Source organism: Podarcis cretensis (genome assembly GCF_951804945.1).
Source record: "Podarcis cretensis genome assembly, chromosome: 5".
Lineage (NCBI taxonomy): Eukaryota > Metazoa > Chordata > Lepidosauria > Squamata > Lacertidae > Podarcis > Podarcis cretensis.
This window is the reverse complement of record NC_137174.1, coordinates 99,445,644-99,471,847: the sequence shown is the minus strand read 5'-3', so window position 1 is coordinate 99,471,847 and position 26,204 is coordinate 99,445,644. Positions and strand designations below refer to the sequence as shown.

The window sequence follows — 26,204 nt, the reverse complement described above, 5'->3', positions numbered from 1 at the left end:
CCTCGTTTACTGACGCACACTCACCAAACCCGAAAGTCAGTTGCCCTGTTGTTATCTTTTCATTCAGCAGCCCACGGATAGAAGCTGTTCTTTACCTTGTTGGTGCGACTAATCCTGCTTCTATATCTTCTGCCTGAGGGCAGGAGATCAAGAAAGTGCCAGCCAGTGTGGGAATCATCCCTGAGAATTTTCCTCATTCTCCTGAGGCAACGTTCTTCCGCGATGTCATCCAGCAGATTCAGGGGACAGCCCATAATATCTTGTGCTGGATTCACCACCCTCTGTAGGCACTTCCTATCAGTTGATGTCAAACCAGCGTACCAGTATGAAAGGACACTTTCTATTTTTGACCAGTAGAAGGAGATCATCAAATGTTGGTTGACATCGTTCTTTCACAATACTCTGAGAAAATGGAGTCTCTGCTGGGCTTTCTTAACCACGTGGGTTGTATTGATTTTCCAAGTAAGGTCTTCACTGAGATAAACTCCTAGGAATTTAAAGGAAGAGACTCTCTCTCCCCGATGTACAGCAGGACTAGTTCTCCTCTCTTCCTCCGAATGTCCAACAACATCTCCTTTGTCTTGCTGATATTAAGGTGCAAGCTGTTCCCTAGAATGGCCGAGTTGGGGACTAGGGTCATCTAGTCCAACCCCCCTGCAGTGCAGGAATATTTTGCCCAATCTGATTTAGGGCAGATTTTAAAAAGGACTTCTTCACACGACACTTATTTAAACTGTGGAACTCCCTCCCACAGGAGGCAGTGGTGGCCCCCACCTTGAATGGCTTTAAAAGAGCTTTCAAGAAATTCATGGAGGAGGAGTAGCAGATTCAACCTCTTATCACCAATGAATACCTGGCAGACTCACTGCCTCCTGTTAAATGTAGTGCACACACCTTACTGTATGCCAATTAATACGGAATTTTACAAATTTACCATGAGAAATCTAACTCTTCTCCCTCAGAAACGGCACATTTTATTCTCTCCCCCAAAGTGCTGCTCCTCCCCCTTCTGTGGCCAGCTGACTTTGCAGCCAATCAGAGAGAGGCTCCAGCCTTCAAGCGGAATTTCAGGGGAGACTCTGGTCTGGCTCTGCTGTCTGTCACAGATGTCTACTAGCCATGATGGCTCTTCCCTGCGTCCACGGTTGGAGGCAGTGATGCATCTGAATCCCAGTTGCTTGCTGGGAACCACGGGAGGGGGAGCGATGCTCTCTTGCTCACATCCTGCTTGCTGGTTTTCCACAGGAGAACAGGATCCTGGACTGGATGGGCTATTGGCCTGATCCAGCAAATTCTCCTTATAGACTGAAGAAAACCGGTAAGACATTACGACAGCACCACCTAGTGGTATGATTCCTGTGCAGAGCTTGTGCTTTGATCTTCCCCAGGTATCTACACCTGTGATGCCAGGGGGCTATGGAGAAGTGCGGAGCTGGGAACGCGCCTGCCGTCTTGTCAACCAGGTACCTAGACTGCACTGAAATGCAACCTTCATGCCAGCTGGCTTCTTTGAGCTTCTCACTCTCTGGTTTTAGATGCAAACCTTTCACACTATGCAGAGCTCCTCGTGTGGCTAAATCAGAATTGGTGGGGTGCAAGAGGGGTCTGCTTTTGTTGCAAATATGGCATATGGTGCTAATTCGCCCCAGGGCAGATCATTGGTACATTCTGCCTTGTCTAGTAGCGTCGCCTCTCCAGGTTTTAGGGGGGAAATCCTGCCAGCCATCATCATCATCATCATCATAATTTATTATTTATACCCCGCCCATCTGGCTGGGTTTCCCCAGCCACTCTGGGCAGCTTCCAACAGAACACTAAAATGCAATAACCTATTAACCATTAAAAGCTTCCCTAAACAGGGCTGCCTTCAGATGTCTTCTAAAAGTCTGGTAGTTGTTTTTCTCTTTGACATCTGGTGGGAGGGCGTTCCACAGGGCGGGTGCCACTACCAAGAAGGCCCTCTGCCTGGTTCCCTGTAACTTGGTTTCTCATAGTGAGGGAACCACCAGAAGGCCCTCAGCGCTGGACCTCAGTGTCCGAGCAGAACAGTGTCCAGCCAAGTTCCTTTTAACTGGAGAACTGAACCTGGGACTGGGTTGCATGTGCAAAGCATGTGTTCTGCCACTAGTACATGAACTCTGTTTAGAGCCATCCATGAGCTCCCCTGTCACTGGTTAAGCCAGGAGCATCTGCCCAGATTTCTCAGTTGCTGGTGTTAATTCTGGCTAGTAGAAGCCAGGATTGCAAGAGCTCAACCAGGCAGGATTGGTTGGGGAGAGCTTGTTGAGGGAGGGAGAAATCAGATTATTCCATTTGCGTTTAAAGTCAAATTACCTAATTTGATTTTTCCGAAACAACGAAGAAGCAGAGCTCGGCCGTCTTTCAAAACACACGCTTCTCCGAATTTTGCAACAGAGTTCTCCAGACAAGTTAATGGGTCCAAAAATGTATAACCTGGAGGGTGAAGTGTCCACATCAACGCAAATATGAGTGAAAATGACAAGGGGAAAAATGCATATGGGGCGGGGGGTTGTTTTGAAAAAAGATGAGCAAAATTGCACACAAACATTAGGAGAGATTCGCACCAAAAGGCTCATGGGGACTTTTCACAAAGAAATTTGCAAATTGATGTGGAAACACGGAAAGCCAAATTTAAGACTGGGAAAACGAGAAATTGGGAGAAACCAAATTTGTCAGGTTTCTCTGTCCCAGGTTCATACCCACCAAGATACAAAGTCGAACAGGGGGATGCACATCTTTTAAAAGTTTTTTTTTTTTTTTGAGCTTTCAGTGTGTTCTAGCATTGTACAAGCTTCCATTCCCTGCCCCCTTTTAAAAGACTGACTGTTTTTTTAAACATGCTCTTTTTTTGTCTGCTTCTGGTCCTGATGGAATCCAGGCGGGCTGGCAAGTCCCAGGGAAAGTTTTCCAGAGGTCAGAGCAAGTTGGCTAAGAGCTGAGAAATCTCTGCGCTTTGCTCCTCTCTCCGTGGAAAGCCAGTTGCCTGTCACTAGAAAACCCCTCTCTCTTCTCTAGCAGATCACTGGCTTCTGCACACAGGCAGAATAAACATTCTGGCAGTGCCCTGTCCCTTTGTCATGGCTTCCACTGCAATCCTGCACCCACTTGGACCAACCGGGGTTTTCCTCCTGGGTAAACATGCCTTGGCTTGAGCTGCGCTATTTTTAGCCTGTTTGTTTACCATACTTTCTCCCACTTAGAAAAGAAAACCAAATACCCAAAATCATTCCATCTATTTAAGAAAATGGTTCCAAAGCATTTTTGGGCCGCTACTCACTTGGTTGCATAAACTTATCCCCAGTACCACCTACTTTAATCATTATTATTATTGTTATTATTGTTATTATTAACAATGATTTGGCAAGATAATAATGCAATAAAAATCAAAACAAGGCAATTTATTCATAATCCAGTTAAAACTACTTAGCTGATGTAATTCAACAAAACTGATGAGCTTTATCCAGTGATACTGGCTTTTCAAAATCCAGTAGTCATTGACACCTCCAGTGCAGCCCCCTTTCCTCTTAGCGCATCGCCCGCCCCCAGCCAGGTAATCCCTTTGAGGTCTTATCCTGCTGCCCACGAAGCCTTTAAACTGCACACAGAGACACACTACACATTTGGCCATGAGTTGGCGAAAGCAGTTGCGTGGCGAGTTCCCACCCCCCCCACAGTGGAAATAAAGACACATGACACAGATATTTAAGCTTAATGGGCTAAATATGGCCACAACTTTATTGGTTACCAGTGATGAGCGGTATTGGCTTAGGCATTGGTCCTAACCGACTATATCCGGCTTCAGCCTGTTCGCTTGAAGTCCGGGAAGCGTTAACCACCAGTTGGAGGAGTCCTGCTGATGCACATCAACTAGGAACACCCCCGGGGTCACCACTAGGGGGCGTGCCTTAGGCCCTCACCTCCCCAGGCTTCGGACAGGGCCACGCCCCCCGGAATCCTTTATCGGACTACCCTTCAATATGTGGGGCAGGTGATGGCGCTTCCTCCCCTCTTCCATCTACATAACAATACCAATGCCTAACCGCCAATACCAAGAAAGTTGTGACGATTTGCTACGAGGTAGGCGAAAAACCAAGTGGCTGGTGCCAATTTGCAGGCGATTGGTGGCAGCCGCGAGCAGGAGATTGTCTGCGGCGATTGGGCAGGTGATTGGTGGCTACTGGCAGCGAGCAGGCAGATGATATTGGTGTCTCCGGTCAGACGGGTGAGCGATTGTCAGCAATTCCGCCCCCCTAAAAAACGCTTAACAACTCTGGGCAATCTCCCCCCATTTCCTTAATTTGGGGTCTCAAAAAACAGGGGCCGTCTTATACACGGGGGTCGTGTTGTGCACGGAAAAATACGGTACCTTTTTCTCTCTTGAAAGGCCCATAGAGCTGGAAGTTGGATGGGTGGCAGTTTTCTACACTTCCTTGTTCTGCTCTAAATGCCTTTCAAGGCTCAGATGAATTCTACTGCATCCAGCTTTGCCAAATATCTTGGAAAAGTGAACTCTTTGTGGGTGAACTGCCATGCTTTCTGTGTCTTGGGTGGGGGAATGGTCTTGGGTGGGGGGAGGAAAGTGAGCAGAAGGAGCGACGGCAACACCCATGGCTCTCGCCCAAGAAGCCGCATGTGCTCCCAGGCCTAAAAACGGCCGGCGGTCCTTGATGAAGAGCATAGAGGGGCAATGTTCTAATTAATTTCCCTTGCTCTGCCATTTTAGCAGAGCTCCTTCCGTCAAGCTTTCTCTGTCCTTGCCAACCCTTTAATCAGTTTCCATTTTAGCAGAGCCCTAATATTGCCTACTGACAGTTAAGCAAAACAAATAAACACACACTTAATGCATTTCAGTACTCTTGGCTGCTGTTCAATTAACTCCAGTGCAATGTAAATTAAAGTAGGAAGGCTGCCAGATGATGTCCTTGTGTTGCTGATTCCAAAGGGTGTGGAAGGGTGGATGAAGGGGGAGAGAGGTGACAATTCTGCCATGAGGGTGTTCTACCTTGGGATGTGCAGAGATCTCTGCTGGCCATGCACCACACTCTTCAAAATGAACTGATTTTTGTCTCCATGCAAACGTTTATTTTGATTTTCATCTAGCAGTGGTTTATTCTGGCTGGGCACCTGTGCCTTTCACAGTTGCAAGACAAGCAGATATTTCACAGGTGAAGTGTTTTGCCGTTCTGCAGCTGCCCTGAATGAACAAAGAACTCATTGTGTTGATCTCACTTGACAGTTCCGCCCCTTGATGTGCAAGCGTTTGCAACAGACAAAGCTCCAGATCAAGCTCTTCACACTTCTCGGGTTTTGCTAAAGTGTTGCAGTGTATGCTGCTGTCACCCATCTATGGGTGGGGGTTTTTTCGGTTAACTGAGGCAGCTTGTCGATTGCCATCCAATGTTAGCTTTCGCTTGAGAAATTCAGCGCTTGTCGTTTGCACTCATTTATGTAACTAGGGGCTCACAGAAACTATGTTTTCTTGACACTATGGTTATGCCCAAATATAATGGGATTCCAGTATGCTTGGGTACTAAATGGGCAATCCCAAACCCTGGTAGGCAGCCAGAGGAAGGGGTATAGCCACCTCCAGAACCAAAGCCCTACCAATTGTACCAGCCAGGGAAGAAGAGGCGAGCAGAGAAAATTACCGTATTTTTCGCTCCATAAGGCGTACCGGACCATAAGGCGCACCTAGTTTTTAGAGGGGGGAAATCAAGGGGGGAAATGTTGCTTTTCCGCCCAGCCCCAAAGAGCAAAGAAGCCAAGACAGTCCACAGGATCCATCCCATTGGCTGTCTTGGCTTCCTCTTTAGCCGCGTGCAACCTCTCCAGCCAGGAGAGGCTGCGTGCAGCTATGGCAATACCCCCACCTCCCGCAAAAGCCCACAGGAGCCGCGCACCCTTTAAAGAGTGTGCGGCTCCTGCGGGCTTTTCTACGAGGAGGGAGAAGGGACTGACTGGCCGTGTCAGTCCCTTCTCCCTCCTGGGGAAAAGCCCGCAAGAGCCGCAATGAGCTTGTGTGCGGCTCTTGGGGGCTTTTCCTGCCGGCCTCCCCCCTGCATTTGCTCCATAAGACACACACACATTTACCCTTACTTTTTAGGAGGGGGAAAGTGCGTCTTATGGAGCGAAAAATACGGTAAACTTGCCTTTGCCCACTCTTGCACTACCAGCCAAACTCCATGTCCCACTTCCCCAAATGCCCCATTTTAGGACTTTCTGATGCCTTCCTCCCACCCAGCATGTGGGCTGAATCAGTTGGGCATGCCTTGCCAGTGGGGCTGCCAGTCCTGGCAGATATGGGTAGTGCCAGGCGAATCAGAGGTCTGGCTTGCTCTCTCAGGCTATGCATGCTATGATGTTGGGATGACGCCTGGCCCTCTGACCCGCCGACCACACCGGCCTCCGTCGAAATCCCGGAAGGCGTTGGCGCTCCAAAAGAACCCTTCCTCCTCCTTTCCCAAGAGACGCTGGCAAGATCCGCCCGACCGGCCTTCCTTCTGTTTCGTTGCCAGCCCTGGACACCTCCGGAGAGCGGGCAACTTGTCCTGGCCGGCTAGCGACTGGCACAGCCGGCTGCCTCCCTTCACCGTGCATGCTGGTGGGGAGCTCGGCAACTTGCTTTCCTGCCCCGCAAAGGTATTCCGGATCTCTGAGGGTGCAATGATGGACAGCACCAGGGTGTGCGAGGGCATCATTGCCTGTAGATTATGCCACGGGTCTCCTTGAGGGAAGATTCTGTACATATCTGCATCGGGCATTTAAAGTGGCATCGTACTGCTTTAAACATTGCAGGCAGTTGGGCAGGACAACCCTTTGGGTCCCCAACAATCCTGTGATTCTCTGAATCGGTCAAGAATCCTGGGAACTGCAGTTTGTTAAGGGAGCTGAGAGTTGTTAGGATGCCCCCATTCCCCGCCACAGAGCTATGTATGAAGAGCCTGCTGGGTCAGGATGAAGGGGACCCCGCGAGCAGGATTCGAACACAACTCTAGTTGAGATTCCTGTATTGCAGGGGTGACCCTCAGGGTCCCTTCCATCATCATCATCATCATCATCATCATTTATTATTTATACCTGCCCATCTGGCTGTGTTTCCCCAGCCACTCTGGGTGGCTTCCAATCGAGTGTTAAAAACAATACAGCATTAAATATCAAAAACTTCCCTAAACAGGGCTGCCTTCAGATGTCTTTTAAAGATAAGATAGCTGCTTATTTCCTTCACACCTGAAGGGAGGGTGTTCCACAGGGCGGGTGCCACCACCGAGAAGGCCCTCTGCCTGGTTCCCTGTAACCTCACTTCTTGCAATGAGGGAACCGCCAGAAGGCCCTCAGCGCTGGATCTCAGCGTCCGGGCAGAACGATGGGGGTGGAGACGCTCCTTCAGGTATACAGGACCGAGGCCATTTAGGGCTTTAAAGGTCAGCACCAACACTTTGAATTGTGCTCGGAGCCAGGACTGGTGTTATGTGGTCCCAGAGGCCACTCCTAGTTAATTGCAGTTTCCGGGTCACCTTCAAAGGTAGCTCCACATAGAGCACATTGCAGTAGTCCAAGCGGGAGATAACCAGAGCATGCACCACTCTGGAGAGACACTCTGCAGGCAAATAGGGTCTCATCCTGCATACCAGATGGAGCTGGTAGACGGCTGCCCTGGACACAGTATTGACCTGCGCCTCCATGGACAGCTGTGAGTCCAGAATGACTCCCAGGCTGCGCACCTGGTCCTTCAGGGGCACAGTTGCCCCATTCAGGACCAGGGAGTCCCCCACCTCTGCCCACCCCCTGACCCCCCAAAACAGTACTTCTGTCTTGTCAGGATTCAACCTCAATCTAACAACTCTCAGCATCCACAACAGACTACAGGTCCCCGGATTCCATGGGGGGCATGCAAAATGTGTGCTCTACCACTGAGACATAGACATAGGCCATAGAACATAGATGCACTTGTCCAGCAGCAATTGAGGGTCTAATTCCAGGAATTATCAACATATATATATATATCAGATATACTGTATGAAGCCCTAGTGTTTTGCCAGTGACATTTGATGGATTTCCATGTGTATATATATAATCTTGACATGGCCCATTGAGGGGAGGTCTTGGCATGTTAAATTCAAAGCCTCGGGACTGAAAATTTGTAATTTCATAATTTAAAACTCTGCTGGTCAATTTGAAATTTCAATTGTTTGAATTGATACAGCTGAATGCTGCCCAGCTCTAAAATGATAAACGATCCAGCGCACCTTTACACAGAGTAGCCCTGTAGGACTTAATATAGGAAACAAAAGTTGGAAGCAAGGCAGGAACTTTTCTGCCACCCCCCAATGGGGAATCCTGGCATAATCTACTTGGAGTCACAGTTTGGCTACTTTTTGGTGACGGATCCAGCCCTGGTCGTCTAACCATCTGCTCTGTTGTTTTCTTTCCCCAGTTTGTGGGCGGCCGACGCGGTCGCTGCCCACCCTGATCAAGCGCATCATCGGCGGGCGAAACGCAGAGCCCGGGTTTTTCCCTTGGCAAGCCCTGATCGTGGTGGAGGACACGTCCCGAGTGCCGAATGACAGGTGGTTTGGCAGTGGGGCCCTGCTCTCCGAGTCGTGGGTGCTGACCGCCGCCCACGTCCTCCGCTCCCAGCGCCGGGACAACACCATCATCCCCGTCTCCAAAGAGCACGTCACCATCTACCTGGGCCTTCACGACGTGAGGAACAAGGTGGACGCCGTCAACCGGACGGTGGAGAAGATCGTCCTCCATGAGGCCTTTGACATCCAGAACTACAACCACGACATTGCCTTGGTGAAGCTGAAGGAGAAGGTGACGCTGGGACCCCATGTCATGCCCATCTGCCTCCCGCAGTATGAACATGAGTTAGAAGGACCTCAACCCAACACGTTGGGCCTGGTGGCCGGCTGGGGCATCTCCAACCCCAACATCACCGTGGACGAGGTCATCAGCTCTGGCATGAGGACCCTCTCTGACGTTCTCCAGTATGTCAAACTACCGGTGGTCCTGCATGCCGAGTGCAAGATGAGCTACGAATCTCGGTCAGGGAACTACAGCGTCACTGAGAACATGTTCTGTGCCGGCTATTACGAAGGCGGAAAGGACACTTGCCTTGGGGACAGCGGGGGAGCCTTCGTCATCCAAGACCTGGAGAGCCGGAGATGGGTGGCCCAAGGACTGGTCTCGTGGGGAGGCCCTGAAGAGTGCGGGAGCAAGCAAGTCTACGGGGTCTACACCAAGGTCTCCAACTATGTGGACTGGCTTCAGGAGAAGACCGAGTGGACATTCAGGGGGGTCGAGAGGAACAGATGAACCTTTTGAGAGCCTTTATGGGCCGTCAGTTGTTGTTTCCCACAAACACACACACACACACACACACACACAGAGAGAGAGAGAGAGAGAGAGAGAGAGAGAGAGAGAGAGAGATTAAATGTGTACAGCTGTTATTAATTGGAAGGAAGGGGGACCATTCCTCTAAGCAGTGCTCCTGTCAAACAAAATCACATTTTCCAAGAGAAGGAACTCAACCTGTCCAAAAGGGAACCAATTCCAGATCACTGTTTGATTCCCCCCAAAAAGAATTGCCTGGTGTCAATGTGATGTCTGGCGATTGACAGGTAGACATCCTCATCAACCAGACAAACTCCCCCCCCCCACCCCGGGGGCACGGGAGATAATAATCTGGCCTGTCCCTGAGTCTCCTTTACCACCCTGCAAAATGCACAGTTTCCCCCACTTCCAGTTTAACACGAAAGCGTGGAATTAAAATCCCAGGAAGTCACCATTTAAATGCAACCTCTAAGTAGTCGACTTTGTCTGATGGCCAATATGTTGCTTAATTGTGTGGCTAAGAGAAAGAGAAGCCCCCCTCTAGTGGTCACTTTCTGCATTTCTTTCTTTCTTTCTTTAAAAAGTATGACTTTATCGGGAATCCCTCCCCTTGAACGTTTAAAACATTGAATTGCAGAGTTCGTGTCTTTCGAATCCGCCCCCAAACTCCAGTTCTGTGATAGTGATGGGGTTTCCTGTATCCATAAATTCAGGCTTTACAGTCAAACATTGCAGATTTCTTTGAAATCCGAGGCTTGCTAAATTCAGTCTGGAATGTTCGAAAGCGATTTGTGGGAATTGGGCGAATTCCATATTCCATATCACTCGTTTCTGCATAACTTCCTTGAATTCTGGATTCACTGTCAGGTTGATGCTGCCTCTCCCACCCTGCCCCATCCCTTGTGCCCAAGAGAAATGTATTTCGAAATCATGGGATCGGAAGGAGACATTCACGTTTGTCCCTTTTAGAGGGAAAAGATGGCATTGGATCTCACCCTTCGGCCCTCGATTAAAACTGCTTCATTTTTTTATGGCAGGCTTCCTCAAACTCGGCCCTCCAGATGTTTTGAGACTACAATTCCCATCATCCCTGACCACTGATCCTGCTAGCTAGGGATCATGGGAGTTGTAGGCCAAAAACATCTGGAGGGCCAAGTTTGTTTGTTGTTCTTGTCATTTAGTCATTTAGCCGTGTCCAACTCTTCGTGGCCCCATGGACCAGAGCACGCCAGGCACTCCTGTCTTCCACTGCCTCCCGCAGTTTGGTCAAACTCATGCTGGTAGCTTTGAAAACACTGTCCCACCATCTCGTCCTCTGTCGTCCCCTTCTCTTTGTGCCCTCCATCTTTCCCAACATCAGGGTCTTTTCCAGGGAGTCTTCTCTTCTCAAGAGATGGCCAAAATATTGGAGCCTCAGCTTTATGATCTGTCCTTCCAGTGAGCACTCAGGGCTGATTTCCTTAAGAATGGAGAGGTTCGATCTTCTTGCAGTCCATGGGACTCTCAAGAGTCTCCTCCAGCACCAGAATTCAAAAGCATCCATTCTTCGGCGATCAGCCTTCTTTATGGTCCAGCTCTCACTTCCATACATCACGGCTGGGAAAACCATACCTTTTACTATACGGACCTTTGTTGGCAAGGTGATGTCTCTGCTTTTTAAGATGCTGTCTAGGTTTGTCATTGCTTTTCTCCTAAGAAGCAGGCGTCTTTTAATTTCGTGGCTGCTGTCACCATCTGCAGTGATCATGGAGCCCATTAAAGTAAAATCTCTCACTGCCTCCATTTCTTCCCCTTCTATTTGCCAGGAGGTGATGGGACCAGTGGCCATGATCTTCGTTTTTTTTTTGATGTTGAGCTTCAAACCATATTTTGCGCTCTCCTCTTTCACCCTCATTAAAAGGTTCTTTAATTCCTCCTCACTTTCTGCCATCAAGGTTGTGTCATCTGCATATCTGAGGTTGTTGATATTTCTTCCGCCAATCTTAATTCCGGCTACGGAGGGAGCCTGTTTTAGAGGGTCAGTTCTTGTTTAATGCTCAAAGCCAGCCTTGAGCAACCTGTTGCCTCTCCAGATGTTCTGGGCAGCAACAGTTGTGCTAGATGAATCATAGAATCATAGAGTTGGAAGAGACCACAAGGGCCATCGAGTCCAACCCCCTGCCAAGCAGGAAACACCATCAGAGCACTCCTTGGCAGCAAATTCCACTGTCAAACAGCTCTTACTGTCAGGAAGTTCTTCCTAATGTTTAGGTGGAATCTTTTTTCTTGTAGTTTAGAACCATTGCTCCGTGTCCGCTTCTCTGGAGCAGCAGAAAACAACCTTTCTCCCTCCTCTATGTGACATCCTTTTATATATTTGAACATGGCTATCATATCACCCCTTAACCTCCTCTTCCCCAGGCTAAACATGCCCAGCTCCCTTAGCCGTTCCTCATAAGGCATCGTTTCCAGGCCTTTGACCATTTTGGTTGCCCTCCTCTGGACACGTTCCAGTTTGTCAGTGTCCTTCTTGAACTGTGGTGCCCAGAACTGGACACAGTACTCCAGGTGAGGTCTGACCAGAGCAGAATACAGTGGCACTATTACTTCCCTTGATCTAGATGCAATACTCCTATTGATGCAGCCCAGAATTGCATTGGCTTTTTTAGCTGCCGCGTCACACTGTTGGTTCATGTCAAGTTTGTGGTCAACCAAGACTCCTAGATCCTTTTCACATGTACTGCTCTCAAGCCAGGTGTCACCCATCTTGTATTTGTGCCTCTCATTTTTTTGGCCCAAGTGCAATACTTTACATTTCTCCCTGTTAAAATTCATCTTGTTTGTTTTGGCCCAGTTCTCTAATCTGTCAAGGTCGTTTTGAAGTGTGATCCTGTCCTCTGGGGTGTTAGCCACCCCTCCCAGTTTGGTGTCATCTGCAAATTTGATCAGGATGCCCTTGAGTCCATCATCCAAGTCATTGATAAAGATGTTGCATAAGACCGGGCCCAAGACAGAACCCTGTGGCACCCCACTAGTCACTCTTCTCCAGGATGAAGAGGAACCATTGATGAGCACCCTTTGGGTTCGGTCAGTCAGCCAGTTACAAATCCACTGAGTGGTAGCATTTTACCAGCTTCTTTACAAGAATATCATGGGGCACCTTGTCAAATGCCTTGCTGAAATCAAGGTAGGCTACATCCACTGCGTTCCCTTCATCTACCAGGCTTGTAATTCTGTCAAAAAACGCGATCAGGTTAGTCTGACATGACTTATTTTTCAGAAATCCATGCTGACTATTGGTGATCACAGTATTCCTTTCTAGATGAAGCTTATGGCAGTCAAAGTCCAAAACATCCCGCGGGCACCAGGTTAGCAAAGGCTTTTCTTAGCCTTCAAGCCAGGTGAGCATCTTTAACGAAAGGAGGGGACACCTGGTTGTGCATGCTAGCAGGAGGCAGCTGCAATGCTTTAATTCGGGACAGCAAATTTGAATATCTTCAAAAGTTTCCCAATGTGAAAAATCAGTACAATGAAAGATGCTGCCCATCACGGTTTTGGATCGCTGGGGTTTTCTCAGCACTGTAAGGTCAAAGGTCTTTTCCTAATTTGAAAACACTCCATAGACTGATAAACTTTGTTTTAGTAAAAAGTAAAACCAGGCCAAACTACTCAGTCATCCGTCAGGAACTTACCTGAGTACAGTGGTACCTCGGGTTACATACGCTTCAGGTTACAGACTCCGCTAACCCAGAAATATTACCTCGGGTTAAGAACTTTGCTTCAGGATGAGAACAGAAATTGTGCTCTGGCGGCATGGCAGCAGCAGGAGGCCCCATTGGCTAAAGTGGTGCTTCAGGTTAAGAACAGTTTCAATTTAAGAACGGACCTCCGGAACAAATTAAGTACTTAACCCGAGGTACCATTGTAGTGGCACTTCACTGAAGGTGCATGTGCACCTTACGTGTAAAGCACATTTGTAGAGCAAGGAAGGAATGCTGGGAATTATAGTTTGCCCCTCACAAAGCTACAATTCCCAGCACCCGTAGCAAACTACAGTTCGCGAGATCATTGGGGGCAGTGCTTTGAATGCATGGTGTAGAGATGCAACTTTTTCCGCACACAAGTTTTGTGAAGGGTTTACATGACGTTACCCTCACCAAAACACACCATTTAATCCAGATATCTCATTTCCATGGTGTGTTTTACTCCTGGATAGGGAAGTTTTTAATGTTTGGTGTTTTATTATGCTTTTATATTTGTTGGAAGCTGCCCAGAGTGGCTGGGGAAACCCAGTCAGATGGTTGGGGTATTATTATTATTATTATTATTATTATTATTATTATTATTATTATTATTTCTGTGTACATGGTAAATCCGGATTAAAGGGGAAATAATACAGGGTGGCATTTTGGGAGGAGGATGTCATATGGATGCTGCAAAAACCTTGGATATGTGAGTTTCACCAAGTCCATAGGGAACTACTGTGTGGAAGCAATGAGGAAACACTGAAAAAAAATCCAAAGAAACATGTTTTATGTTACTATGATACGTGCTTAGAAAAACATTATTGGCTCTGTTACATATTTAAGAGATGTTACGCTGTTTGCTATGGGTTTTGTATTCTGTTTTGTAGCATTTTTACTATTTTGTATTACATTCCTTAGCAGGAAAGAGAATAAAGTTATTGTACCACATACCAAACTCTGCAAATCGAGAATTCCATTCAGGGCACTTCATGTCAGAAATCAGAGTGTTGCACCACTGAGTAATGCATGGGGTTTTCACAGAATCATAAAAAAAAAAAAATCAAATGCTTTTTATTGACTTTTCACAAACATAAATAAAACTTAATCTTTTACAGTCATCATTTTATATCATCTTAAATACACTGTGCAAGTTCACACCCAGACTTCCTTCCTTCCTTCCTTGCTTCCGTTTTCTTAGTTTATATCTTCTCCTCCAAGTTCTTATTTATCTTCTATATACAGCACAGGATTTATGTTAACCCTGCTACAGTTTTTAGATTTCTACAGTTAATTTTTATGTATGCAACAAATTTACTCCACTCTTCTTCAAACTTTGTCCCTTTTTGGTCTCGAATTTTGTAAGTCATTTTAGCCAATTCACAGAATCATAAAACTGTAGAGCTGTAAGGGAGCATGAGGGTCATTTTAACTAAAGCATCCATCACAGGTGACCACCCATAATGTCCCAAGGGAGTCCATTCCACTGCTGAATGGCTCTTACTATCAGAAAGTTCTTTCTGATGTTTAGTCATAACCTCCTTTCTTGTAACTTGAATCCAGGTCCGTTACACTAACCCACGCTAAGTCTCACCCAGGGCCAAATTTAGGTCTGATGAGGCCCTAAGCTACTGAAGGTCATGGGGCTCTTTATATGTCCAGCTGTCCTTTGCCAACAACAAATTGTCGCTGTTTTTTGTGTTGAATATATGTTATATGGTAATTTATGGACCTCATAGGTATCTCAAGCCATTTGCACATAACAAAATAGGAGCCTGTTGTTGTTGTTTAGTCGTGTCCGACTCTTCGTGACCCCATGGACCAGAGCACGCCAGGCACTCCTGTCTTCCACTGCCTCCTGCAGTTTGGTCAGACTCATGCTGGTAGCTTCCAGAACACTGTCCCACCATCTCGTCCTCTGTCGTCCCCTTAATCTTTCCCAACATCAGGGTCTTTTCCAATGAGTCTTCTCTTAAAATAGGAGCCTACACAACACAAAACACTGTTGTTGTATGTAGGTTTTATTTTGTTTGTTTTTTATCTTATATTTTGGAAATGTATATCCAGGTTTTCTTTCCTTTAAATTTTTTGAGGGCCCCCAGGGCCCTAAGCTGTATTGTTTATCTGATATGTAAATCCGGCACTGGTCTCACCAGCAGAACCAAAATGGCACTCCCAACAGCGCAGCAAATTGTCTCACCCCCCCCCCCACTATCCCCACACATGCCAGGATGCGGGAGAAACTCCCTTTGGGGGTTCAATACGAAGCCTGAAATCAGATTCCCAATTAGTCAGACTTTTTATTCAGCAATGCATTACAGGACAAAAGAGACCGAAAGAATCTCTGAGAGCATTGCATTTACACACACCCTATATAGGAAAAAAATTGTGTCCTCTACTCCCCTACTATGGTCTTGACCTTTAAAGCCCTTTGTGGCTTAGGGCCCTCGTATTTACGGGACCGCCTCTCCTGGTCTGCCCCGCAAAGGACCTTAAGGTCCATGAATAACCATAGTTTAGAGGTCCTGGGGCCCTAAGGAAGCCAGACTATCCTTCACCAGGGCCAGGGCCTTCTCAGTGATGGCTCTGACCTGGTGGAATGCTCTGTCCCAGGAGACCAGGGCCCTGCATATCTGAGGTGGATTTATGTCCAATGCACCGTGCTTCACCTGCCGTGAGCAGAGTAGGGGCGTGTGTGATCCTTCACTTCTTGAGGAAGTCAGACTTTCCTCCACCAGGCCTTTTCAGTGATGGCTCCGACCTGGTGGAATGCTCTGTCCCATGAGACAGATCACCCGCTCTGAGACCCCACAGCTAATTCTCCCCTGGCCTCCTCGCTGGCCCAAGTAGGACCAATTCAGCCAGCTAGCCCTGGGGATTATCTAATTGATTTTTGATTTTTATTGTTATTCATGTTTTTATACTGTACGTTATGCTGCTTTTATAGTTAAGTGTTTTAAAGTGTTTTAAATCTGTTGTTGGCCGCCCTGAGCCCGGTTTTTGAACTGGGAAGGGAGGGGTAAAATTATTATTATTATTATTATTATTATTACTATATCTCATCCAACCACAGTCTTCGAAAACACTTACTCAACCCAAGTATTTTTGCCGTACGTGCAGAGCCCTCCTTGCACCTTATCAAGAATTGTTTTTCAGCCCTTAGGCTCCTCCAAAACTGGGGCTTTGCAGAATTCCTACCTCACTGGCCGTTCAGAAACATCCAGAGGGCGGCACCCCAGAGGAGCTACAGATAATACTCCGTGTTGCACTTGCTTCTGCGTTTTGAACACTTGACAGTCCAATTGTTGCTGTTTCCTTCTTAAAGAGCTGGGTTGGCTACCAAAATGCCGGAAATTACCCAGTTTAAGGAAGAAATGTGGTTTGAGGAAAAGAGGGTGGGAAACGGTTGATCACAGGTGCTCTGCAGGTGGGCAGGGAGGGTGAGACCTGGAAGCAACAACCCCCCACCATAGCTGTCAACCGTCCCTTATTTGGCGGGAAACTCCCTTATCCCAGCGCCGTGTCCCGCTGCTGTCCCTTACTGATGATGTCCCTTAAATTTCCCGGGTTTCAAAGGAAGCAGCTCCTCTACCTCCCTCCCTCCCTCCCTGCCGGCCAGGGAGGAGGGAGGCTCCAACTGTGTTGCTTGGCTGCGTTGCTCACCCAATAAGAAGTCTAAGAACGACTGGGGGGTGGAGCTTGCATGCCTTGTGCTGATCAAATCGGCCGCGTTGCCTGGGGACTCGCCTTTGCTCAGCGCTTCCCAGCAGAGAGGTGACGGTGATTTTCCTTGCTGCATCCCCTTTGCCGGGTTGCTGCGCTATGGGAACCACAGCTTAAGGCTTCGTTTGGCTGCTGGCTGGGCTTTCTGCCTTTGGCTCAGAGGGGTTCAGAAGTTGAACATACCTGTGCCCCTTGGAAAATCCCTTATTTTGGCTGCTGATCCCTTATTTTCGAGGCTGCTGGTCCCTTATTTTCAAATCAGTAAGTTGACAGCTATGCCCCCCACCCCAATAATGTTGAGAGGGAGGAATAATTGGGAAATCACAAGAGCGTTCATCACACCAAGAGGCATCCATTGCCAACCAGCCTTGGAGGAAGAGAGAAGTCAGTGCACCGGGACTTACATATTTATTGCAATTATATCCCATCTTTCTTCCAAGGAGCTCAAGGTGGTGTACATGGTTTTCTCTCCTCCCTGCTAGGCTAGGCTGAGAGGCGTTGACTGACCCAAGGTCACCCAAATGAATTTCATGGCTGCGGGGAGACTAGAACCCCAATCTTCCAGGTCTACAACACCATACTGTCTCTTGCTATTCCGGTTGTGATTTTTAAGGGAGGTACCAGCCACTGAATTATCAGGAGATGAGAATCTCATATATATATATATATATATATATATATATATATATATATATAATAATTCTTATTAAGTTTTCCATTTTAACAATCCAATCGCATCACATTAATTATTTCAAATTATACCAATATGTATTATAAAGTCCAAATATTTTGCCAAATTATAAATTTTTTGTTGGGGGTTCCCATGCTTCGAGTTCTGTAGGGTCCAATCATCTCATATTTCTGCTGCTTTTAGTGTTCAGCAGTCCCATCTTTCAATCTTCTTGTTATTATCCTTCTTCTTCATAATAGCCTCTGAGTTATTTCCACAGGCGAGTTAAAGTAAACAATATTATGCTACTGTGTGAACTTTGTATGACTCTCCCTTTTTTTGAAGCTGGTAAGTTTTTTGTTTGCAATAAATCCTCACGCGCTGTTATTTAAGCCGAGTCCATCCAAAGGGCCTCCTCGGGTGGCAGACGCCATCTTTTTCAGTTCTGATGAAATAGAATCTAGGCGTTTGCTCATTAATTTTTCCAGACAAATTGCACCATACATTAACCTTTCCAGGGAAGATTTGCCAAGTCGAACTTAAAATACAAACATGATAAGAAAGTAATGGCTCACCTCCCCCTATGGCTATTAATCTCTGCAACATTGCCTTAAATACTGCGTCACAGGAGAGCCTTTTATTTCTTTCCGGATATTTTGAAAAACAAAGGCTTTGGATGATTTTTTTATTTCCACACAGTTTATTTTCCAATCTCACTCGCTACAGGTTGTATTGATGGTTCTTCTAGAGGGGGGGTTAGGAGATGAGAATCAGGTATGATAACACCAGGATATTTTAATTTTAAAAAGAAGAAGAAGAAGAAGAAGGTATGCAGCCATTTCTCATTACAGTGGCCCAACCGGAACTCCGGGTACCAGCTGGTAATATGGTCTCCACTTCCTTGCATCTGTGCAAGGGTTAAACCTCAGCCGTCTTCCCCCACCCTTGCCCTCTTTGTCGGGTCCCAGAGGGATGGGGTGGCTGCCAACAGATCAGAAAGACATGAGTTGCAAGGGCTTGGACCTTCCAACTCTGCAGTTCTATGATGGTACGATCTTCTCCTCATTAAATCCATCATTTCCCTTCTCTTTCAGTGTGTGGGAAACCCAGGTTCTCCAGGAGTCTGCTTGCTCGAATTGCCAACGGACGCTACGCCCAGAGGGGGATCTCGCCGTGGGTCGCCATGCTGCAGAGGAACGGGCGCCCTTTCTGCGGGGGCTCCCTCCTAGGTAAGGACCTCTGGAGGGGCGTCCACTCTTGCATGTTGAAATATACTCGAAGTCAAGAGTGGATTTCATGCTCTTTATTCAGCTCATAGTGGTGAGGAGGAATGGAAGTTCCCTCAGAATGTCTGCCTTATATACAGTGGTACCTCGGGATGCAAACGGGATCCGTTCCGGAGCCCTGTTCGCATCCTGAATGGAATGCAAGATGCGACGGTGCGTCTGCGCATGTGCGGGTCGCGTTTCACCGCTACCGTGCATGCGAGTGACATCATTTTGAGCGTCTGCACATGTGCGAGCAGCGAAACCCGGAAGTAATGCGCTCCGTTACTTCCGGGTTGCTGCAGAGCCCAACTCGAGCACACTCAACCCGAAGCACATTCAACTCGAGGTATGACTGTACATTATTTACAAAATGGGCCCCACGTGATTGGCTAATTCCGGGATTCTCCTGTAGGTTGCGGATTCCCTTCCACCTGGAGCTGGATTGGGTGGCTCCTGTGGACCAATCAGACTGCTGCATTCTGAATCCTATTGTTCTAGGACCAATCAGACTGCTGCATTCTGAATCCTATTGTTCTAGGACCAATCAGACTGCTGCCTTTTGGATCCTATTCAACTCAGTACATAACACATGTCTAGACCCCGCAACCACCCCCTCGTTGAAGAATAAAACACACCAGGACACAGATATTAGGTTAATGTTATTGGGCAAATTTTGGCCACAACTTTATTGATTACAGAATGCGAGCGGTAATTGGCTTAGGCACTGAATGGACCAGACTATATCTGACTCCTGCCTGTTGCGCAGGGAGTCCGGTAAGGGTAAACCACCAGAAGGGGGAGCCCCATCGATGCAGACCAACTCGAGCTCCCCCAGGTGTTCCCGTCGGGGGTCGTGTCATGGCCCTAGCCCCACCCCGGGCTTCGGACAAGATCCACGCCCCCAGATTCCTTTAACGGAATACCCTTAAGCTTGGAGCGGCAGGTGATGGCCACACGTCCCCTCCCCCATCACAAGGTCAAACAATGCCTAACCGCAACCCTAACAAAGTTGTGACGATTGCTGCGAGGTAGGTGAAAACCAAATGGCCTGTGCCAGTTTTGCCAAGTGGAAAAATTCCCACCAGGCCCCTCAACGGCGACCAACCGAGGTCCATAGCAAGGCCAATGAAAACCTGCAAAAAGGGAGGGAGGGCAGGAGATTGAGGAAGCGAGCCAAGAGGAAGCCCTCCGGCTCGCGCCCTCACTTAAATGGTCCCGGCCACTCTCCCACCAGCCAGCGGATTGGCTGGCTGAGTGTTGGCGTGGCTGGGATCCCCAGGGCAACGCAGGACTTCGTCCCCCGCCCCTGGGGGAATTGGGTGGCCATGCAGTCCGCCACAACTCCTCCCCACCATGAAGTGGAGCAGATATCCACTTCGCCAGAGCGCTTGAGAAACCGGCTTCCAGGTCTGAGACTTCCTACCTCTTCATTGGGAGGAGGCAGGCTAGGAATTGAGGGCGTTGTTAAGTTGTGGGTGAACATATCAGACGACACAGCGATTCTTCAAACAGCTCTTGTTTATTCACAGGCCAGAACAGAACTGAACTGAAGGGTTCAGCCAGCCTGCTTATATAGAGCTCCAGTACAACGTAACTGTAACAACTTTCTGTAACTATCCAATCACTGAACGTCACTTTCAGTCCCTTATTTGCATATGTGGACCTGAACTATCTACAGTATCCCCCTGCTGGCCCAGGGTGAGAACTTCAGTACATAATAGGCATAATATCATAGAATCACACAACAATGATCCATCCATTTTATGATGTAAATGCTATACTGGCATTCAAAGAACCAGAGAAACTGTACAGGTGAAAGCGACCCCAGGTATCATCCAGACCAGCCCTGTGCAATGCAGGAATCACAGCTAAATAATCCCCGAGAACAAAACGTTGGACCTCCGGCCTAAAACTCCAAGAAGAAGTCAAATGAGGTTTCTCCTGGCAGATCAGGACAAAGATATCACTGCTTTAGTAGCTTCGTTTTTAGCCACACTTTTACCTGAAAGGGTTCCCAACGAACCGTCCTTTCGGGGAACAGACAGGGCGAAGCTGAATATATAAGTGCACACAATCACCATGTGACCTTATATGTAAATAAATATATATATATATGGTTCAGAAAAATGGGCTCAGGGTGGCTAACAACAAATTTAAAACACTTAATTGATGCAACAAAAAACAGCATAATATACAGTATAAAACGTGGACAACAATAAATTCAGAATTCAAAAATCAGTTTAGGGGGAAATCTACCCAATAAACCTTAGATGATCACCAGGGCTAGCTGGCTATTTGGGCCAGTGTGGAGACTAGGGGAGAATTAGCTGTGGGGTCTCAGAGCTGGTAATCTTCATAAAAGGGGAGGGGGATGGAAGGAAGGGGAATAAAAGATCAGGCTGAATTCAAATTAAAGGCCAGGTGGAATAGCTCTGTCTTACAAGCCCAACGGGAGGAGGTTAAATCCTGCAGGGCCCTGGTCTCATGGGACAGAGCATTCCATCAGGTCGGAGCTATCACTGAGAAGGCCCTGGCCCTGGTGGAGGTTAATCTGACTTCCTTAGGACCCGGGACCTCTAAACTATGATTATTCATGGACCTTAAGGTCCTCTGCAAGACCCTTGACAGCTTCACCCTTGTTCCTTTCATTATCCCAGTGACCTGAAATGTTTTATACTGTGATGCCAAGAAAGGTATTTGATTTGATTTGAAATTTAATCCCACCCAACCTCTGCTTAAAAACCTCCAACGAAGGAGAGTCTACCACCTCACAAGGGAGTCTGTTCCACTGCCAAACAGCTCTTTGAAGACAACCATCATGTCACCATCTTAGCCCTTTCTTGTTCCCCAGGGAACAGGTGGATCGTGACGGCCGCTCACTGTCTCCACCATGAACTCGACCTGGAGAATCCTGTCCTCCGAAGCTCCGACGTGATCAGCCCTTCGTCGTTCAAGGTGATCCTAGGTAAGCGAGAGGCAGTTGCCCAGGAGACCAGCATGTGTCTCAGAAATCCTATATTATAAGGACATGAAACGAGTCTGCTGAATCAGGCCAATGGCCCAAGTAGTCCAGCATCCTCTCCTCACAGTGGCTAATTAGATGCCTGTGGGAAACCTGCAACCGGGACCCGAACATAAGAGCTGTCCTCTTGGCTTAGGGCCGTTGTATTTAACGGACCACCTTTCCTGGTCTGCCCTGCAGAGGACCTTAAGGTCCATGAATAACCATAGTTTAGAGGTCCCGGGCCCTAAGGAAGTCAGACTATCCTCCACCAGGGCCAGGGCCTTCTCAGTGATGGCTCCGACCTGGTGGAATGCTCTGTCCCATGAGACCAGGGCCCTACAGGATTTCACCTCCTTCTGCAGGGCCTGCAAGACAGAGCTATTCCACCTGGCCTTTAATTTGAATTCAGCCTGATCTTTTATTTCCCTTCCCTTCCCTTCCCCTCCCCTTTTATGAAGATCACCCGCTCTGAGACCCCACAGCTAATTCTCCCCTGGCCTCCTCGCTGGCCCAAGTAGGACCAATTCAACCAGCTAGCCCTGGGGATTATCTAATGCTTATTTCCCCTAAATTGATTTTTGAATTTTATTATTATTCATGTTTTTATACTATATTTTATGCTGCTTTTATAATTAAGTGTTTTAAATTTGTTGTTAGCCACCCTGAGCCTGGTTTTTGAATCGGGAAGTGCAGGATATAAATAAAAAATTATTATTATTATTATTATTATTATTATTATTATTATTATTATTATTATTCCTGCAGTTTCAGGAAGTGTTCAGAAGCATCACACCCTGCAAACACAGAAACCCTGAAACCTCTCACCAAGAGCAATAGCTCAGTGGCAGAGGTTCTGCTTTCCACACAGAAGATGCCAGGTGCAATCCACAGCATCTCCAGGTGGAACTGAGCACCTGCCCCATCTGAAACCCTGGAGAGCCACTGCCAGCCTGTGTTGGCAAAACTAAACTCGATAATAATAATAATTTTTTACTTATACCCTGCCCATCTGGCCAGGCCTCCCCAGCCACTCTGGGCAGCTTCCAACAGGATATTGAAAACACAATAGAACATCAAACATTAAAAAACTTCCCTAAACATGGCTGCCTTCAGATGTCTTCTAAAAGTCAGGTAGTTGTTTATTTCTTTGACATCTGATGGGAGGATGTTCCACAGGGTGGGTGCCACTACCGAGAAGGCCCTCTGCCTGGTTCCCTGTAACCTCACAGGGAGGGAACCGCCAGAAGGCCCTCGGAGCTGGACCTCAGTGTCCGGGTTGGGTGATGGGGATGGAGATGCTCCTTCAGGTCTACTGGGCCAAGGCCATTTCGGGCTTTAAAGGTCAACACCAACACTTTGAATTGTGCTCGGAAAAGTACTAAGAGCCAATGTAGGTACTTCAGGACGGTGTTATTGTCGGAAATCAAGCCTTTATCAGGAGAAACTGACAACTCTCCCAGGCACCCGGCATGATTCCCTGTTGACCTCCCTGGCTGCATTCCCCAGCAAGATCCAGGCTAGGTCGCAATAGGCGATCTTTCTCAGCGTGAGAAGAACACACCCCTCTTTCCTGCCCCCCCCCCCCCGGGCAGGGGAAAGAGATAGACAGAAACATATTTACGTGCCTTTATTTCTGTCTTTGCAGCATTACAAAAAACATGACTGCTCTCTTCAAGCTCCAGTAGTCAAGAGACAAACACTTCCTGGACAGGAACAAACGGAAGAGCTCATATTACACTCTGAGCTAATTCCGGTGATTCGCACTGTGAATTGACTGTCCCTCTGTTTCCCACGGGCAGTTCCAACATTCCCATCATGTTTACTTTTCAAGCTAGCACTTTGCAGCTGCATTGCATCCATATCGTAACATGTGGTCTCGGCGGACTTAGGGTTATGATTCTGTAGAAGACAGCTTCCTGTTCTGGATACGGTCTCTCACACTTCCAGCCTCTCTTTCTGTCTTTCTTTCTACAGGGAAACACAGAACCCAAAGAACAGATGACACAGAGCAGCAGCTGCAGCCCCAAACAATCTCCATCCACCCATCCTACAAGGCGGCCACCTTTGAGTATGACATCGCCCTGGTGGAACTGTCTGAAGAGGCCAGGCTGAATGATTACGTGATGCCTGTTTGCTTTCCAGATAAAGCCTACCCAAAAGGTGATGATATGGCTCCGTCCATTCACAATAATAATAATAATATAATAATAATTTATTATTTGTACCCCACCCATCTGGCTGGGCCTCCCCAGCCACTCTGGGTGGCTTCCAACAAAGATTAAAAATACATTAAAATGTCACACATTAAAAATTTCCCTGAACAGGGCTGCCTTCAGATGTCTTCTAAATGTCAGGTAGTTGTTTATCTCTTTGACATCTGATGGGAGGGCATTCCACAGGGAGGGCGCCACCACCGAGAAGGCCCTCAGGCTGGTTCCCTGTAGCTTTGTTTCTTGCAGTGAAGGAACTGCCAGAAGGCCCTCGACGCTGGACCTCTGTGTCCGGGCAGAAAGATGGGGGTGGAGACGCTCCTTTAGGTATACTGTGTTACAAAAAAGGAGCAATGCAGCGAGCTGGCTGGAAAGCCAAACAGGATGTTGATGTTTGTGACTGTACCGTGGGATCGAAAGGGACAGTCTATTCACTGTACTGAGCACCGGATGTTAGCTCAGAGTGTCACCTGACATGTACTGGAAGTACAGGGGTGGAGTTTATCTCTCTGCTGTTGGTGTTTGGAGAGTGCAGACATGTTTCTCTGTACTGCTGCATAGACAGAAATAAAGGCATGTAAATACATTTCTGTCTGTCTCTTTCCCCCTCCTGGGGAAGACAGGGAGGAGGGAAGAGTGGTGTGTTTTTCTCACGTTTGAGGAGGATCGCCGATAGAGACCCCGACTGTCTCCTGCCGGGAGTCGCTGACAGGGAGGTCAACAAGTAATCTAAGCCGGGTGCCTGGAGAATGGCAAATTCCTCTGACTAGGCTTGAAGATTACAACATACTGGGCCGAGGCCGTTAGGAGACAATGTCGATTGGAGAAGCAGACAGCCAACCCTTTAATCTGGCTCAGAAGCATTGATTAAGGCAGAACTTTAACCAATGCAGAATTACATTCCCATGGATTCTGAAAGAATCCTATCGGCTTGACTGCCTGTTTGCTCCTGAGCTCAGTTCAAGGAGACATAGAATCATAGAGCTGTCGAGTTGGAAGGGACCCAAAGGGTCAACTACTCCAAACCCCTGCGCTGCAAGAAAGTTCTCCATGGCTCTGGACACTAATGCCGATGCAAGGGTATAGGGGTCTGGGGTCGCAGGAGGTCAAAGATTCATTACTATTTCTGCAGCAGGGTCCCAGTCTCTGTGGGAATGCTCAGGGTGGCAGGAGAGGATATATTTATTATTAATATCCTTCCTAGCTTGAACTAGCAAGTGTCTTTAACTTAGCAGCGTTTACATTCCCCTTCTCACGCACAGCAGAAAACCAGTTGCAAACTTGTGTGAGTTTCTTAAGACAATATGCAATTCCATCTGGCTTGTCCAGATTGAAATGTGTTCTAATATTTTCCTGGTAAGACCCCCTTGAATCCCTCCTAAAAGAATAAAGAAACCACAGTCTTATTCATAAGCAAGAAAAAGAAAGTTTACTCACGACCAGGCAGAGCACAGTGTTGATCCCGGAGGGCAGGATTTAGGCTTACAAACGTATAAAATGTAAGAAATGTATAAAACAGGTTTACTCCATAAGGGAGATGACCTGGGCGACTGCTTGGCTGGCAGCCAGCACTTCATTCCAGGAAGTTCGCAGGACAAAAGGAAGATGGAAAAGAGGGAGAGTGGCAGCATGGCTTGTCCTTTTACCAGGACTGTAAAGGTCATGCCCACCCACTAGTCACATGCAAGGAAAGATGCCAGGCCAGGAGGAACAGGAAGTTTCGACTGGCTGGACCAAACATTCCCTTGCATGTCCACTCTAGCAAAACAAGGAATGTTGTACTTGACTGCTCTCAGTGGATTACAGTGGTACCTCAGGTTACATACGCTTCAGGTTACATACGCTTCAGGTTACAGACTCCGCTAACCCAGAAATAGTGCTTCAGGTTAAGAACTTTGCTTCAGGATGAGAACAGAAATCGTGCTCCGGCGGCATGGCAGCAGCAGGAGGCCCCATTAGCTAAAGTGCTGCTTCAGGTTAAGAACAGTTTCAGGTTAAGTACAGACCTCTGGAACAAATTAAGTACTTAACCTGAGGTACCACCTTACATCCCACAGTCTCCTGGAGGTGCACAATCAGCATGAAAGGTGAGCTTTTTAGCCCCTGTATGCTCCAAAACTTAGGAACCCTGAAAAAACAAGGTACTTCAGTTCCAAGGGAATGGCATGCAAGTTCTGTTTTGGACGATCCAACTTCATGGAAAACGCAACTTAAGCCCTTCCAAAAGGAGGTATCAGAGGTGCACAGATG

General features: G+C 47.5%; 1 protein-coding gene across 3 annotated transcripts in view; it reads left to right on the top strand.

Moving 5' to 3' along the window:
- The window catches only part of MASP1 (MBL associated serine protease 1), a 115,236-nt gene that overhangs the window by 78,713 nt on the left and 10,319 nt on the right, over positions 1-26,204 (top strand). Inside the window, exons 10-14 of one of the 3 annotated variants that reach the window (XM_079977891.1) lie at positions 1,389-1,463; positions 8,456-8,983; positions 18,567-18,701; positions 21,592-21,705; positions 23,719-23,904. In XM_079977891.1, coding sequence (XP_079834017.1) covers positions 1,389-1,463; positions 8,456-8,983; positions 18,567-18,701; positions 21,592-21,705; positions 23,719-23,904 — 1,038 coding nt within the window. Of the gene's footprint in view, positions 1-1,388; positions 1,464-2,899; positions 3,194-8,455; positions 8,984-18,566; positions 18,702-21,591; positions 21,706-23,718; positions 23,905-26,204 lie in introns of those variants that run through there. The other 2 variants (XM_079977888.1, XM_079977889.1) reach the window with 2 other exon arrangements.